Source organism: Diadema setosum, chromosome 8 (assembly GCF_964275005.1).
Source record: "Diadema setosum chromosome 8, eeDiaSeto1, whole genome shotgun sequence".
Taxonomy (NCBI): Eukaryota; Metazoa; Echinodermata; class Echinoidea; order Diadematoida; family Diadematidae; genus Diadema; species Diadema setosum.
This window is the reverse complement of record NC_092692.1, coordinates 3,127,809-3,146,436: the sequence shown is the minus strand read 5'-3', so window position 1 is coordinate 3,146,436 and position 18,628 is coordinate 3,127,809. Positions and strand designations below refer to the sequence as shown.

Below are 18,628 nucleotides of genomic sequence, written 5' to 3'. Positions count from 1 at the left end.
CTGAAAATAGATTTTGATCCCGTGTACATTCTTTCAATTACTGAGAAAGCGGTATTTTCTGTGAATTTTGCGAATTACTGCAGGACTGTGAATTTAACAACATGCAAAAACATTGCTATGTGCTAGGGTAACAGCGCATCTACAATAGTCTATGTGTCAATTTGTGAAAACAACATCTCACAAAAATGTCTGTGACCTCCCCATTTGCAAAAATACCTGTACATGAAAATGACAGCTTATACAGTGCTTTATCTGCCTATGAAAATTCATAACAATACCAGAGCAGGGCTGGAAACATAGACAAATCAAACTCAGGGTGATTTCAGAGAGCTGTCGAGGAGATACTCAAGAATGTTATATGCATCTTAAAAGGCAAAGGCGATTCCGAAACCAGGGTGGCATTATCATTCTTTGGTTGTTGTTTTTTTTTTCTTCTTTTTTCATAAATAGAGAGAGACTTGGTAAGTCTGCAAGAGCTGAGGTTAGTATTGACACCAGTGACAACCTTCATCCAACTTATTGATGACAACTGGGGAAAAAAAAAGAAGAAGAAGCAGCAGACTGACAAGATGTCAACATAAGAATCTTAGGAATCCTGGGATATCATGAATTGATAATTAACAATTTTACAGTGTCATAATGATGTAATGACTGATTGAAGCAGGAGTCTGAAATACAAGAAAACTAATCAACAATCACACTCAGATACTCTGAGGTAGATAGATATTTAATTCACCTGGTGATAACTTAACCTCTCATTAGCAGTGCAACAAACTTCACAACTCAATCTGTCAATGAAAAAAGCAGGCAAATAAGGAGTATATTATGTATTTCATTATGCAAATAATATGCAAAACTTAATACTGTGCACTAAATACATGTACTTTTCAATGCAATCAATGTCCAACACATGCAAAGGAGGTTATAGAAGTAGGTGTGAAGATGAAAAAATGTTTCACCACTGCAGTACTACTCTTGCTTTATTGGCCATGAAATTATCTGCCACTGTCCAAAACTTGCATTTCATTTCATTTCCTGGTCTATGAAGATATATATTCACCAATTTGATTAGAAGTCTTTTTCAAACCATCAAAACCTTCAAAAGGCTCATATTCTAGAATGTAGCAATGGTTTCAGAGCATCAACCTGTCAAGTAAAAAAAAAAAAAAAATCAATTTCACTGATATAATCTTGGACAATAAAAGTTTGAAATACTTGTCATTCTTTTACTAATGACCTCCACATTTATTACACATTGTATGAAGTGTAAATTTCCAGTTAACTCGATAAGGACGGTTTGATTTTGCTACAATGCGCATTTCCAATAGACACTTGCCCGAGTATACTCAGGACTCATCCTCAGCGGGTTAAAATGTAATCTGAGGTACCAATTATTTATGAAACTTGGACAAAATTGATTAGATGTTCCTGGGTTCACACAAAAGTCTCTAAAAACTAGCTTTTTGTATAAAAATCACAGTCACCATGATATGATCCGGCTAAATGTGCTGCCTCTCTGTAGAGCTGCTACATGAAGTGACATGGAAGTTATCAGCTACAACAGTTGGTGGCTACACCATATGCTTCATCACTACTGCGACGTCACTTACTCCCTTCTGCTGCCAATCATCAGGGAGAGAGAGAGAGGGAGAAACTGGACTTGTGACCTTCAGGTCCCCTCTGGAGACCATTAATCTTTCACCTTGACCAAGGGTCAGGAAGCTCTAGACCCTCCTTGGATTCAAAGAAGGTGTACGACAAAGTGATAACATTGACCTTTTCCATCTTGGGGTCATCGCTGAACTCGGGGTCGATGTAGAAGAACACAGGCATGTCCACCTACAATAACAAGAAAAAGAAAACAAAAACAGCCTTGCTTTGGTAAATGTGGTACGAAATACTCTTACTGAGATGTAATCATGATAAACTACAGTGTATTACATTACCTTTAGATACAGATTTGAATGAAGAAGAAAAAAAAAAATCCAGCAAGTGACAAAATTTCTGCAGAGACAGAAACATTCACCTATAACACAAATGAATGGATGGAAGGGCATCTATTTCTAGGATAGATGGACATCTGGAATAATTGGTTCCACATAAAATTTGGGGATGCATACGGTTGCAACTACACATTTGTGTGCTGCTGTGGCAAAAAAAAAAAGGAGAAAAAAACAAACAAACCAGCAAATGAAGAGTTCACTCAAGTTGCGAGAGGCTACTAGAGTGAACTCAAACTATGACATTGATGATGTGTTGGCGATTACCCTGATTGACAATTCCCACCACAGTTTCTCTGTTTTCTGGTGTTGTAACGGTGAATGCTATGCCTCATTTGGACTTTTGGAAACATTTTAGAATTTTAATGAGGTCTCTCAGCCTGTATTGAAGGTTGGTTCTTAACAAAACTATGTGACTAAGTTGAATCCATACCCCTTTGCTGAAGGCCTGTTTGTCCAATATTCCGCATAATGATGTAAGTTTTGCATACATTTTCTGCCGCTGGTATCGTCTATTTGAAGGCTACCTACCAAGTAGTCCCAGTCATTAATCTATATATGTATGTCAACGTATCAATAGGCCCCTACATGTCTCGAACTTGTCCTTCTCTCCTGTTCTACAGTCCATATCACATTATCTAGGTCCTGGTACATGACGACAACGGCCACTACAATGCCAAAGCAGGGTTTGAGATGGGAGCAAAACATGGACAGAGTCAGCTCATGCGATACAGCAGCTGCAGCTATAATAGGTTATTCCATTGCCACGCCCCCATCTGCAGGGATTGATGACCTTTTTCAGAGTTCAGCTTTTCTCCAGCACAGCGATCATGTGATCCAAACCGTGGTACAGAAAGTCATGGAGAAAGAAATTACGAAATATGTTCCCGATAAGAAAAAGTGTGAAGCCAAACTATCAGACATGATAGAAGGAAAGCTTTCTCATCTTCAAGTTACGAGAGTTTGAATCAGTGGAGGAGTCTGTCAAGAAGGTCAAGGTTGAGGTTACAATGATTACGCGTGATCTATTGTGGATCACATCAAGCAATACTCTTGCAGAAACAATGCTCGCATTCTTGGCATCAAAGACACACCAAATGAAAGCACTGATGAGGTTGTGATTACTGTTTGCTGCAAGCAACGGTGTAAATCTTGTTCCGCATTATATTATTTTTTACTAACATCAGTGACATCTGTAATTTATCTCAGCTTTAGAATTTTATACCTTTAGCAAATGACACCATGTGTTCCTATCAAATAATGATATAACGATATCAATTAATCTATTCAAGAATCTGAGAATATTGAACAAATGGCTGAGTAATAACAGATTAGTTTGGAATAGTAAATAGACAAAATATGTTATTCACTAAAAAAAGTAAACATTGATAATATTACCACTAATTTCAATAATCATGATATATTATGGGTTGCTTCTGTAATGTTTTTAGGTGTATATATTGATGATAAACTAACATGGCATGGACACATTAGTGCTATCTGCAACAGCACAGCCAAATGTATTGGTGTGCTGCATCGCCTTACACATTTCCCATGTTTTAAGTATTTTGATTATGATAAATCATATATTTCTCATAACAATTACTGCAAAGTAGCTTAGTCTAATTGTTTTGTTTTATGAAAAGGTGATTTATGTTACAGAAAAAAGTTGTTTGATTAATTTCAAATGACCCTTTAAATGCCTATACATTGCCAATATTTCTTGAATCACAACTATTAAATGTTATGAAATCAGTCTGCTCAACGTGGTCATTTTTATCTATTTGTGCTCCAAAGTTTTACTGCCTACACCTATGTTCACACCAAGAAGTTACAATGTCAATGACAGAGTATATGATTATCATACATGAAATCCCTGTCATTCTCACCTTCCTTTTGTGTGAACAAATGCTTACAGAAACATTATCTTTTATGAATGTCCCATCCTTTGGAACAATTCACCGCCAGATCTTCAAAATATCTAATTTCTTGATGGTTTAAAACACGCTTATAAAGTTCATCTTATAAGTTTGTCTTCTTAACATCACTGATTTTGTATGCTACTTTATCAATGTTATCTACCATTTATAATTTGTAAATGGTTGTGTTAGAGTTTTGTGTCCTTCTTTATTATTATTTGTGATATTTTTTACTTCTGTGGTTAATGTACCATTGGACTTTCACTTCTTATTTTTGATTCCAATTCCCATGAAATATGTTCTTAATGTTTGTAATTGTCTGCTTCTTTGTATTTTAATGCACTTTTACGATGAATCAAATAAATTGAACTGAATGAAACTGGCTACTGGTTCCTTTCACAGGTTCTCCTTTTGTTTCCAATAACAGCTCAGTCAATTGTATTGCTTGGCAGTTCCAAACCATGCAGGTAAACCATCACCTGCCTGTGGTCAGCGCTGGTACGAACCTGTTCATGGGGATTCAGTCGCTGCTCCTCAAAGCAGAAACACTGGATCTTGTTGAAGTACTGGCCAGCGTCAAATGGAACTACATTGTAGGTTGAGATGCCAACGATGGGTTTGTCTGTGGGGTTCATGGCTGAGTAGAAAGCCAGGGCTGTCTCTCCTGGGACAAGCTAAGTTAGATAAGCATCAAGAATACTGCTGAGAATCATACATCATAGCTCAAAACAAGTGTGTCTTCTTATTGTATATGCATCTGGCAGTATGAAAGGGTATTGCACTGTATTGAAAAATGGTATAAATGTGTCTTCCAACATCAAGGTAATATGGTATCACACTGACATAGTGAAAGCTGTTTAGCTACTTTAGCGAGTATCAGGAGAATTGGGTAGTTGAAGTTAGTATCTACCTGAAGTCAAGGTAGACCTCATATCAACTCAATTTTGTTCTTTTTTCTGCTTCCTGTAATATGATAAATAACAAATAAGAAACTAATCTTGAACACAATGCCATAAAAACATACTACATGAACATGCACTTTCATTTCATTAGACTACACCATTAGACCAGTGACTTTCTACTTAGAAACTGATTAGCTAAGATCCTGCACTGCCATCATATTGTGTTTATACATTTGTCTTTAATCAACTTTTGTTTCTACTTCCATTACAAAAGATTCACCTGTGCACTACATTGTGTCTTGTTGGCTTTCAAATTACACTGTATATCACTTTTAACATATCCTTCCACTTCTTCCACTGACCTCAGCCATTAACTCACTAAATTTCTACGATGTGACTAAACTTTGATCAAATACATTTACAAACATCAAAAAGAGAAGAGATAGGGTGAAAGAACAAACCTTAATCTCAGTTTGCTGTGGTCGAAAGTTCCAGCGCATACTGGCAGCTGTGTCTGCATTGAAACGGATTGCTATTTGTCTGTCCTTGACTGGTTGCATGGTCTCCACCAGTTCCACATTGTGCCCCACAGTGGCTTGACCCCCAAGTCCGGTAGCCTGCAGGGTAGTTCAAAATTCTACCATGTTATAACCAATTTTGATAAACTCCTCAAACTTGAGAAAACATTTCAAGATGCTTTCTATGGACCAAATGGCAATATGCAAAATACAGTTATTTCTGGTCAGAGAGATAAAACTTTGCCTTATGTGATACTTGACTTACAAGGCTGTCAAAAATGAGTGAATTAGTAGATCCAATATAGTAGCACTTCTCTGGATCTTAACATCATCACAGAATCCCACTCAATATTTGTTTAGCAGTGCATTTTGAAGACAGACTTTCATGTCTTTTTTTTCCCCTTCTGCCTCTTCATCTTCTTCTATTACGGTGATGTACTTGTATCTTCAGTCTTTTTGTTTTGGTGTAAAGTGCCTTGAGCATTCAATCAAAGTGGAGAACAGCGCTATAGAAATTGTATGTATTATTATTATTATTATTTAATATATATTTTCTTACAATGTGATGTTGACTGCGGTTGAAACTACAATGAAGCACTTGTTCAATTACATGGCTATTAAAGATGATAGTTATAATATCAGTGTAAATCAAATATCAGTGATGAGGATGCCATCTTGATACATTGATATTCGTGGAAACTTATTGTGGCTTATTGTGACTTATTGTGGAAACTTATTGTGACGGGAGTAAAAGGCAAATGCTGGAATTGCAACATGGCCAACAGATGTCTAGGAGTTGTCCTCAACAAACATGTATGGCTAACACACTGAGCTCTTTTCTTCCAAACACATTTGTCTCTCTCTGTAGAAGTTTCTTGAAACATTCAATGACAATGATAGTGATAATACCATTCCAACGATACTGGAGAAAATGAACAATACTAGCCTTTAAAGCCACACTACATCTTTATAAAGAAATTGACTAAGAAGCATGAATCAGCTTTAATATTTCACAGAGTCACCTTGAGGTGGCTTTGTGATGCCAACCAATAGCATCTATTCCCACACTCACCTGGCAAAAGACTGTGTAGAGTGGTACGGCTGCATAGGAAAAGCCAACAACAAGCACTGCCCCGGCAATGACATAGAGCATGACCGATCTATTCCTGTGTTGCCAAGGATTCTGGGGACCTCCAGTGCTCATGTGTCGAATCAACGTTCCACTGGGCATAAATGCAGTCCTATTGAGGCAGTCCTTTAGGGGAAGTCTGGAGGTTAGTCTCTGGAAGGCATAAGAGGTTGAGATGGGGAGCGTCTGCACGGCTGACGATTGTAAATATCTGATATGCCTCATACAACAATTTTCCAGTGACACAGAGGAGGATATCAGTGAACTCTGTTTCCATGGTAATGCAGGAGCTGGTTTCACACAAGAAAGATGAGTCACTGACCTAGTCCCTGTGGGAAAGCCAGTTATTCTGGGAAAAGTCAAAGCTCTATTGACACAGCACCAAGTCTTCAAGTTTGCACTCCTTTGGCCATGTCTGACTAAGGCTCTGGTGAGACTTGCCACATGTGAGGGATAATGTAGAAGCATTGCTCCTGCAGAACAAGACATAGGCATGGAGATAAATGAATGGTACACACTGAAATAGCACTGATATCAGTAAATGCTAAGAGCTATGTCATCTCAGTAAATCAGTATATTAGACAAAGATTACAAATGTTCAGGAATCATTGTTTATCATAATATGCTGGACATGCAAAATGTATTTAAGGAGTGCACTAAGTGACTAAAACAGATTTTAGGCTATAAAATTTACAGATTAAGTTTTCTTTAAAATCACATTTGGTAAACGGATTGAAAAACTGAAAGTTCTGGATATGAAGACACTTAGATAAAGGAGACAAAGAGCAGATTTACAAAATTTAAAAGCTACTGAAAGGGACCAAGCACCTCTATATATAAAAAATAAATGATTCCAATTAGCAGGCAGTTCCAGAATCAAAGGCCAGAGCATGAGAGTGATAAAAACTTAGTACTGTAAACGAGGAATGCTCGCATGCATATAATTTCACAAATTTTGCGAGCCAAGATTCATGAAATTAAAATGCACGCGAAAGCTCTTGACTACACTTTATGCAATGAATGTTAGAGGCAACTCGCGAAAATTTCATGCCGTAAAAAAAGGAAGTCCGCTCCAATTTGCAAAAATTTCATGCTGCGAAAATATCATGTTTTACAGTATATTGAAATAGATGTCTCGTCAGAATTCTCTCTCCTTAATAGAAGTTGCAACAACTGGAACTCCTTACCAGACATAGCAGTTAGCACATCAAATGTTCATCAGTTTAAGGCTATCAATTACTGAAAAACACTGGAACAGCCATCCCTTAAAATGCAGCTCATTACAGAGGAATAGTGAAACCTGGAGGAGCACTGCTCTATGTCTCGTCTCTACGCATCCAAGTAAATCCAAGTAAGCAATTGATTAATAAGGCATCACTGATTTGATTACAGAATTAAAGAGCTAGTAAAGAATTCATCACAAAGGTCTATTCAAGTAGAAGGAGAGATACCGGTATTCTGTCTGTTTGTTCTGAATGGTATAAAATGTAAATCTACTGGTATTTCTGTACATCGCCACACGATGTCGCACAGCAAGAGTGCCTTGTCAAAAACAAAAAGGTTACAGTGCTACCAACTGGTGCAAGCGCATAGATTTCAAATCCCATCTTCGTGAGCAGTTGTCAATCTCGGAGATCCCTGCTGACCGAATCATTTAAAGTCATTGATTTAGACAGAAATGGACTATGTTATCGGACTATTACGTTCCCCATATCCTCTTGTCAATAATTGGAATACATCGGTAAGTATTCATATTGACGCATATTTTAGTAATTAAGGTTAAATTTAACCGCGATACTACACCTTTCCAGATCCAGAATCCTACAATGCGTAGCCCCAACAACGCATTTCTAGTCGCAGAGTAACTATACACAGCCCAGTCGCCGCTGTACATACGTAGCGCGACAGGGCTGTACCAACGAAGCTCCAAACACGAAGAGGGTCCAACGATCGCATGCGATCGGATTGAATTTTGATACTTTAGATCATTTTTTTGTCACTTCAAACTCATCTGACGAACAAAATGATAATGAGACTTCATATCTATGCTATGAATATTGAAATTTAGATTTGATAACTTACCTAAAATGATGGCTATATGCAGCATGTGTGAACGGTTCACGAACGGTACATCGTCTTTCACGCCAGGCCATTTCCAATATCCGAGGTCACATGATCTGAATGCCCTTTCAAAAGGTCGCGCTGTCGACCGTGCTGCTACACCAACACTCAAGCAGCGCATCGCACGCACGCAAAAGATTTCCGCAGAGATCAAGGCGCCATTTTGAATTCTGCAACGATGAACCCTGACGGTGTTAGGGAATCCGCCAGAAAGTATCATTTTTTGGTACCACGGACTTATCACGAGGGCTCTCAATGGACTTACGAACCTTCTGTAATACAAGCATACACTTAAAGGTCCAGTTTACGTTCGGGAACAGTGATTTAAAAAATTTTCAAGATATCACCTTTGATGCATATATGTACATCTGTTGTATCACAAAACATCCTAAAATATAAAATTTTCGCAATAAATACTAAAATATAAGGATATATCAGTATTTTTCTCAATAAACCATAACTGTAGACGGTTTAGTCTAGAAGCGTTCTTATTATAACTATTGTTCACATTTTGTGTATTTAACAATACTTAACATCGATTATATGGATTCAAATTTTTACAGTGATTGTTTCTATCCCTAACTCACATTTTAGAACTATTTGAAAGCACTAATGCTGGGTTTTAGTTTCATCTGCAAATGGTAAATTATGCCTTTAAGGTGAGTAACGTTTGGTAACGTGTACATTGTTTATAAAGAACGTATAAATTTTCATAAGTTTTGTAGTTGTGTTGTGGTTCCCCACTTTGTAGGTGCCCGCTCGTTGGTCTGACGCTGTATTCGCGTAGCGTATTAACAGCGTCTGGTCGGGCTAGTCGCAGAGCAGCTAATTTTAGTACAATTGCACAAGTCATTCATCAAATGACATGTATTGCATTACGAAGATAGTTCAGATTTTAGTCGAAGGTTGCAATTTCTGTGGCATGTAACTCGAAGGTACAACTAAAATACAAGACAAACCAGGGCAAGGCGTGTTCAATAAAATACTGTATGTCAGAATACAGAGCGGAGGACACTGCATAGCTGCATTGCCAATATCACACTGAAAAATTTCTTCATATGTGGGACTGAGCCCTTCACCGCCCCATCGATCCCATTTTTATAGAATATATGGGCCATGCCCGTTCACATTCCCGTTTCACAAACTTATATTCCCGTAATTGTACACATTTATTCTCAAGTACTTACAAATATTCCCCTTCGCTGACAAGACACGAAGACAAGATGAAAGTCACCACTCGAGGAGCAGACGGTATTGGTCTAGACTCTCACGGTTACAGTGCAGTACATGTACAGAGTTTAATGTAGCGTGTATAAGGTGCACGTACACCGTATGCGTACACGTACAATGTTGGCGTTGATGTAACAGCGTGATTGCTGAAGTACGCATGCGTGTCAAATGTATTATGCAATGAAATCCTACTAGTACGAGTATCCCTCCTCAGCTCGTTTATGTGGCTATTATATATTCTGTATCTTACTGCAAGAAATGTTAATCTACAAAAATTGACAAATTATAGAAAAAAACATGTTTTGAACTTTTATTAGGCCTACATGTTGCCTATGTAAGAATCAGTTATGAAATTTGGAAATTTTAGGTTTTTGATAATTCTGCAACTACAATGAATCATTGTATATGACCAATTATTGATAGGTTTCAAAGAAGGAAAAGTTTTTATTCTGCTTTATGTGACACTAAGGGGGAATGTTTAATATTATAAAAACATAGGGGCCCCTACAGCTCCAAACCACTCTTGACAGACTTGTATTCTTGGACTTCATAAATTAGATAATGCCTTTCAAAGAAAATGTGATGCTCAAAGAGTTCATGTAATTAAATACATCAATTAACACTAACACTTCAGAACAAAAGTAGCAGTAAGAAACCTACTCAGTAAATGTGTGGCATTTCAAGGGTTTTTTCTTTCTTTTGTTGTTTTTGCACTCTAAAGATGAAAAGAAGGGCTGCATGTCTATGAATTCATCTTTTCATACTGACAGGCCAGGAAATAATGTGACATAGAGGAGATTATGTTCTATTTCAATATGCTGTATGGTACATGTACATGGTATATGTCTGCTGCTAGAAACCACCTGGAAATGTACGAGTGGAATGTACACGTTTCTCTAGCTGAACAGGTAGTACAAAATGTATTGCTACTAATTTTCTGTATGCATACATGGTGTGTCAGTCATAGGCTATCACAGCGCGGGTATAGAGTACATGTATATACACACATATCATGTCCTCTCTAGCTTTTCTTCAAGTTTTTGGTATACCCTGTATTTTTGTGTCTGTACCGATTCAGATACAATGTATATGCACACACGCACACACACACACACACACACACACACAAACACACACACACACACACAGATACAGTGGACTCCCATTATAACAAAGTCCTTGAGACCGGCAGTTTTTTTTTTTTTCATTATACACTGTATCAAAATTTCGTTATAACCGAACAAATAAATAAAAAGACATAGAGCAAATAATGTGGCCTGAATTTTTACTTAATTGTAACCAGAATTTCATTATAACTGTGTTCGTTATAATGGGAGTGCATTGTACATATATGTTGTACGTATGTACGTATATATATATGAAGATTGAATACAAAAAGCAATACACGTACTTGTATATGCCATTTTTATTTTTAAGTCATCATGGACTAGAAATAAAATCTTTTCAATGATCAAGACATTATCAAAATCATCATATACATTTTTGACAGTTTTCTGTTAAGATTTAATCTCACATCTCATTTTGATGAAATATAATAAGTTTTGCATTTAAACGTCATACATGTATATCCATACAACGGCGTAAATCCATACTGAGGAGTGGGGGGATGGTCACCATCACCACGATTACAAGCCCATAACGGGACCGGCGCAGCCTTTTTTTTGTTTTGTTTTGTTTTGTTTTGTTTTGTTTTTTTTTTTTTTTTTGGGGGGGGGAGAAGCTTTGTGCCCCCCTCCCTCCCCCCCCCCCCCACACACACACACTTTACAGGGATCGGATGCCCCACTCTTTTGCATGAAATATAAAGTGGGAGAAAAGTGGCAGCAACAACATAAAGACTTTTTGTTCTTGTTACTTTTTTTTTTTTTTGCTTGTCAGACGACTTTCGGCGGAAAATCAGACCTTAAAAGTATGAAAACATTTTTTGTGTGTGTGTGTGTGTGGAAATATCTGTGAAAGGGAGCGGAACGACCGAACGGGGGAAGGGTGTGTATGGGGGGGGGGGGGGGTATCCCTCTCCCACACGAGGAAGATTTTGCATTTTCAGACCTGAAATTCAGCGATCTGGTGCTCACTTGTGGTGAAAATTTTCTTTTCTTTTCTTTAAAAAAACAATAAGAAAATGAAATATTCACAATTGGTGAATGACAAAATCGTGGTATTTCAGCTCTTGCTGTGCGACATCACTGTGAAGGCCTACTAAATAATGGGGCCTATCATCAGCGTAGACAGGATTTGATCTTAGGAGGAGCGGTTATGTGAGGGAACGAATCAAGCGAGGGGGGAGGGTATGGTAGGGGGGTTTCCCCCTCCTACGGTGAAATCTCTTTGCGTTGAAAATTTTGACATTTTTCAGTCCAAAAACTGCCGTTTGTAACTATATTCTTCGCTTTGGAAATTAAGGGGGGCACACCAGGCGCAACTGCTGTCAATCACTGGCAGCAACGTCAGGAGAATGGCATAGCGATTAAATGCGAGCGAGCGGAGCGAGCGAGCATGAAAATTTTAACATTTTACAGTCTAAAAACTGCCGTTTGTAGCTATACTTTTTCGCTTTGGAAATTAAGGGGGGCTGCATCAGGCGCAACTGCTGGCAATTACTGGCAGCAACATCAGGAGAATGGTATAGCAGTTACATGCGAGCGAGCGGGGCGAGCGAGCTTGAAAATTGTGACATTTTACAGTCCAAAGACTGCCTTTTGTGGCTGTATTTTTTCGCTTTGGAAATTATGGGGGCACACCGGGCGCAACTGTCGGCAATCGGGCAGCAACATCAGAATGGCATAACGATTAAATGCGAGCGAGCGAAGCGAGTGAGCTTAAAAATTTTGATATTTTACAGTCCCACATGTCCTTTGTGGCTGTCCTAGTATTTTTTCGCTTTGGAAATTAAGGGGGGGGGGGGGCGCACCGGGCGAAAACTGCTGGCAATTACTGGCAGCAACATCAGGAGAATGGCATAATGATTAAATGCGAGCGAGCGAAGCGAATGAGCTTGACAATTTTGACATTTTCCAGTCCCAAAAACTGTCGTTTGTGGCTGTATTTTTTCGCTTTGGAAATTAAGGGGGCGCACCGGGTAAAAACTGTTGGCAATTACTGGCAGCAACATCAGGAGAATGGCATAATGATTAAATGCGAGCGAGCGAAGCGAGCGAGCTTCAAAATTTTGACATTTGACAGTCCAAAAACTGCCGTTTGTGGCTATATTTTTCGCTTTGGAAATTAAGGGGGCGCACGGGGCGAAAACTGCTGGCAATTACTGGCAGCAACATCAGGAGAATGGAATAATAATTAAATGCGAGTGAGCGAGCTTCAAAAATTTGACATTTTACCGTCCCCAAACTGCCGTTTGTAGCTATATTTTTCGCTTTGGAAATTAAGGGGGGCGCACCTGCTCACAATCACTGGCAGCAACATCAGGAGAATGGCATAGCGATTAAATGCGAGCGAGCGGAGCGAGCGAGCTTGAAAATTTTGACATTTTACAGTCTAAAAACTGCCGTTTGTAGCTATACTTTTTCGCTTTGGAAATTTAGGGGGCACACCGAGTGCAACTGCCGGCAATTACTGGCAGCAACATCAGGAGAATGGCATAGCGGTTAATGCGAGCGAGCGGAGCGAGCGAGCTTGAAAATTTTGACATTTTACAGTCCAAAGACTGCCGTTTGTGGCTGTATATTTTCGCTTTGGAAATTAAGGGGGCACACCGGGCGCAACTGCCGGCAATTACTGGCAGCAACATCAGGAGAATGGCATACTGATTAAATGCTAGCGAGCGAAGCGAGTGAGCTTGAAAATTTTGACATTTTCCAGTCCTAAAAACAGTCGTTTGTAGCTATATTTTCGCTTTAGAAATTAAGGGGGGCGCACCGGGTGCACCTGCTGTCAATCACTGGCAGCAACATCAGGAGAATGGCATAGCGGTTAAATGCGAGCGAGCGGAGCGAGCGAGCTTTAAAATTTTAAAATTTTACACTCCAAAAACTGCCGTTTGTAGCTATATTTTTCGCTTTTGTTTGTCCCACTTTTATTTGAGAACCATCCCCCCCCCCCCCATCGACGCCTCTATACATAAGGTTGCTTTTGTTAAGTGAAAGATCTGCTGCACACTCTTTGATAAATTAGGGAATATACGTCTATGTCAAAAGTGTACAAAGTTTATCCCTTATCGTGTATAGCGGACTTTTTGCATGTTCATGATTGCAATACAACGATCTGGTGCATAGTTCTGGCGATATTTGGACATTTCCATTAAGAAAGTTCGAGATTTGTCCTCATCTCGGGAATCGCTTGGGGGATAAATGATTTGTCTGTCTAAACACTTCCTTTGAGGCGGGGCAAATGCCCCTTTGCCCCCATAGATTCGACGTCCCTGATCTTCCCTTGGTATGCCCATAGATGTATCCTGACTGAGTCATCAGTCACTGTCCTTTCTCAGGAATGATTCAGGAAATGGAGGGGATTCAATTATGGCGATAAAGTTGTTGTTATTGTTTGTTTGTATGTGTTCGTACATATTTTGCAGATGGTCTCCAGTTACTCGCGCCATAGCATGTTTATATGTAGACCTATACTATTTGACGTTGTCAACACCTGAGCCATACCTTACAGTGTATGTCGATGTTACTTTCTTCGCGAGCGAGCGAGCGCTTGAGAAAATTATACATTTTCCTACAAGATAGAATACTGTTCAGCTCTGTTACCTGTCTGAAGGCCGGCGTACAAACGTCATGCAATATGCCAAAATTTATACGATCACATTTCTGCTTCCTCCATTTTTTCCCCTCAAAATTCAGGGGGGGGGGGGGGGGATGATTGTACAGGCCATCCCCCCCTCCTCCATTTCAGGGGGGGATATATCCCCCCCCCCCATCCCCCCGGGATTTACGCCCATGTATCCATAGGCCTCCATAAACAGTGCAGTGATTGGTCATTATGCAGTAATTTCACAAAAGACTTAGGATCAAAATCATATTGAAATTTGAAATTTTCAAAATTAAAATTCAAACCACTTGTGTGAATGCTTTTATTATAGTCTTTCAATTATATATACAATGTTTATACACACACACACACACACACACACACACACACACACACATATGTATATGTATATATATATATATATATATATATATATATATACATATTCACACACACACACACAAATACATTATTCTATGCAAGGGTGTATATACATATCTGCACTAGCATTTATCACCTCCTAACTATAACAGCTGTTACATGTAAAACAGCTCTGTTGGTTCATGAGCGACTGTTGAGTAATCTGTTTCATTTAAAAATGCATGCGGAAACTCTTTCATTGTAAATTTTGACACAAGAAGACATGTAAGTGACTTATCCAAATCTTTGCAGTACACTCAAACACATAAGATATGCATTCACAAACAAACAGCATACTAACTTTCAAAGTATTCTTTTTGGGGGCCGACATAAAAAAGTGCACACTAAAAACATGTTCATTTTTATAATATTTTATTAACAATATCACATAATCTTCACTGATATTTACAATCCTTTGTGGTATTTACACAGTACAGTTACATCTCATCTCAGCATCAATCTTGTAAATGATTGCGCTGAAAAAGGAACAATCTTCAAACTTTCATTTTCTTTTCCTTTGGAAGCAAATCATATGAATATATTATACACATAAAGTTTAAATAAGGCATAATTGTTAATTTGTCACTTTGCACCAATCACAGAGCATTTCAGAAAATAGAAGATGCACTTGAATATTTCTTCTTGTGCAAACACCATAACTCCCATAACTCACTACCATCACGTTCAAAAACAATCACACAAATACACGTAACAAAGGACAGCTTTGAGATATACATGTACATGTATATCACTTTTGTACATTGCACATACAGAAACAAATGCGAGAACCTCGCCACATTAGGCCGCCATACAAAACAAGAAATGAACCCGACATATATCTGCAATACTAAAAACAAAACAAAACAAAATATACCAAAACAATTTTACTGCTGTCAGCAACCAAACTGACACTTCTTAACTGCTGTTATCTTTAAAACTTCCAGGGGCAGTAGCACTCTCCATGAAGCTACAAATTTTTAAAGAAACACTATAGGAAAGTCAAACAGCATAAGAATTAGCACATGCTACATTGGATCTAAAAGTGTGTTCTGGTTAAGCAACTAAAACAACAAAGATTCATTCATTAAATAATCATCAAATCTTCTATCTCAGTGACTGCCTTTTCCAGAAGCAAGGTGAGCAAATCTGACTTTGCATGGAACGGTGTCATGAGACCCATGATATAAACTGTCACATGTTGTATGTAACTACACTTGCAATCACTTTGTTGGTGATATCAGAACACACAAACTAGCACAAGGTTCGAGTAGATCACGCATGTAATCGCTACAATAAGCTTTTCAGTGTCTTACATGCTGTGTCACAGCCTGTGATGTCAAACACACGTGAACACATAAACAGACACACATCACACACAAAAACAAGCAAAAACAAACACAAACACTAACACAGACACAGACACACAAACAAAAACAGACAAAGCATCAATGACTGCATTGATGCTTACATGAGCTAGCAGCATAGGATCTCAAGTTTCATAAACTGCAGTCAGGAATCACTAAGCACCATCCTGTTCTAGCCTGTGCAGTCAGTGTACACCACATGAACACCCCCCCCCCCCCCATCCCCCCAAGCAGAGTAACCATTACAACTTGCTTCTAAATGGTATAAAGCAGACCCTCTGCCTTCAAAACATTTTTTCTGACTTGTACTCAGAGAATGACTTCTAACTTAAACTGGTCCTCTCATCATCAACATGTCACACAGACCTGATTGTGTGCAAGTAAAATTTAAGGAGGTTTGCTATAAGAAAAAAGAAGAGGTAAAGACAACTTCAAGTCTTCAATACAGGAACTCCTCTGTAATGTGAGATACAGTCCGAGTATGCTCTCCTGATAACAAATACACAAGACAATAGAAGCATGAATAGACATGCAGTACCTGCTGCATGCTTTAGAGATTACTAGAAGTAGCACTGGCTGTCAAGTGGTAGCTTGGTGGTCTAGTGGATGTGACACCTGTCCGGTGGTCAAGAGGTTGTGGGTTCGTATCCAGCGCGAGTCTGTATGCCCATGATTTTTTATCATGGCTACAACTAAACACTGATAAATTTAGTGCTAATCTATGTCAATGTAGGACAAGTTGTCAACCAGTTGCAATAAAGACAAAAGATCTTGGGCACTGCTGAGGATCAAAATTCAAAATTCCTATCCCCTCATTTTAACTACTGCTAGATGTGGACTATACAATTTCTTCAGACAGATACTTTGATAAATTTTGTCACAGGTAACAAGCAGCTTACTTTCTTCTTGGGACAAAATTTGGTGAAGTTACACTTACTGCCTTATGCAAACCGCTGTGATCAATGTCATCTTCAAAAGTCACATTTTGAAGAGTTACGTCACACAAAGAACATTATTATCATTTTTTTTCATCAATACAGGTATAACAACCTAAGCATTGTACAAACAAGTGTGCAGTATACCCTTCTAATTGAGCAGGGAGGTTCCTGCTGCTAAAGAATTATTGTCATCCACCTCCTCCCTTAAAGAGTGAGGGAAAAAATCAACAAAAATACTACCAACACTGGAACCAAACAAAACATGATTGCAAAAGCAAATTATGTGATCCAAACTCATCCACTTAAAAGGAATTCATACAAGCCTTGAAGACTGTAAACATCAAATGTTCAGTGTCACCATCAACTTGAGCCAAACTTTATCTTCCTTATTTGCACAGGTATCATAGTGTATAAACCACATGGCCATGGCTTCTTTTCATCAGGGTAGCAGACTCCACAATCTGTTTCTTTAGAAACAAAATAGTATGTTGATAAATTCACATACAAGTATTATAAAAGAGAGACTATCTATGCCAAACACTTGAGAGAAAAACCAAAAATACTTGAATAACTCTGTTATTTCTTTTCTTTCTTTCTTTCTTTCTTTTTTTGGCAAAGTTCTCATTTTTTGTTTTTTTGGGTGAGTTTTCCTGATGCCTGTATCAGCACATCACACAGAAAGGTTGTGAGGTAAACCCAACCTCCTTCCCTCCAAAGTGATTCAGAATAATAACAAAAACAAATATACACACAAAGTCTGCTGTTTTTGTTTTTGTTTTACATTACCTAACATAAAATATCCATCACCTTGTGAATCACATTTTTCTTTAATTTCTAATAGCACATAAATAAAACAGTTTTCCTACCAGAACTTGATCAATACCAGAAAACAATTATCACTTCTGAGCAGGTTCTAATTTCATCCCACAAGTAAAAAGTGTATGAGACTACACCACATTGTACACATCCACGAGCACTTTTCAAACTTTGAGGAAAAATAAAATTATTGACAGTCAAATTACATGTACATTACTGCCAGGGTGAAATCTGACACATGGCACTCAAAGCATTCTTGATTTCCTTATGTTCATAAACTAAGAGCAAAACATACTTTTGTAACTCTCATTGGGCAACTAGATTGATATGTGTACCATTTTTGTTTTTGTTGCTTCAACAAGCATAAAGGTGATAACAAATGCTTCTAGCTGACTTGTTCAAAACAGGTCAGAGGACAAAAGACAAACTCATCATTTGTAAAAACAGATTTTGCGACGACATACTTTGCCCTCACTTCAGGGGGTGTTTCATTGTTTGTCAGCGCTGACCGATTTCAGCAAAATCCTTTGTTTTGATTGGCTG

The 18,628-nt window shown here is 38.3% G+C and overlaps 1 protein-coding gene across 1 annotated transcript; it reads right to left on the bottom strand.

Annotated features, from left to right (window-relative positions):
- Positions 1–418: 418 nt before the first annotated feature.
- On the bottom strand, positions 419–6,936 carry LOC140231598 (cytochrome c oxidase assembly protein ctaG-like). The gene is made up of 4 exons (XM_072311747.1): positions 6,412–6,936; positions 5,283–5,438; positions 4,426–4,593; positions 419–1,839 (listed from the first exon to the last, which is right to left on the bottom strand). Exons 1-4 carry the CDS (start codon positions 6,934–6,936, stop codon positions 1,699–1,701), a joined length of 990 nt encoding a protein of 329 aa, XP_072167848.1. The 3' UTR covers positions 419–1,698.
- Between the last annotated feature and the right edge of the window lie 11,692 nt (positions 6,937–18,628).

Coding starts and splice junctions, on each gene's coding strand:
- LOC140231598 (XM_072311747.1), bottom strand. CDS start 6,936: ATGCTTCTACATTATCCCTCACATGTGGCAAGTCTCACCAGAGCCTTA. Junction 4,594..5,282: donor CACAGCAAACTGAGATTAAG/GTTTGTTCTTTC, acceptor TATCTAACTTAG/CTTGTCCCAGGAGAGACAGC. Junction 1,840..4,425: donor GACTGAATCCCCATGAACAG/GTTCGTACCAGC, acceptor TTGTTATTGTAG/GTGGACATGCCTGTGTTCTT.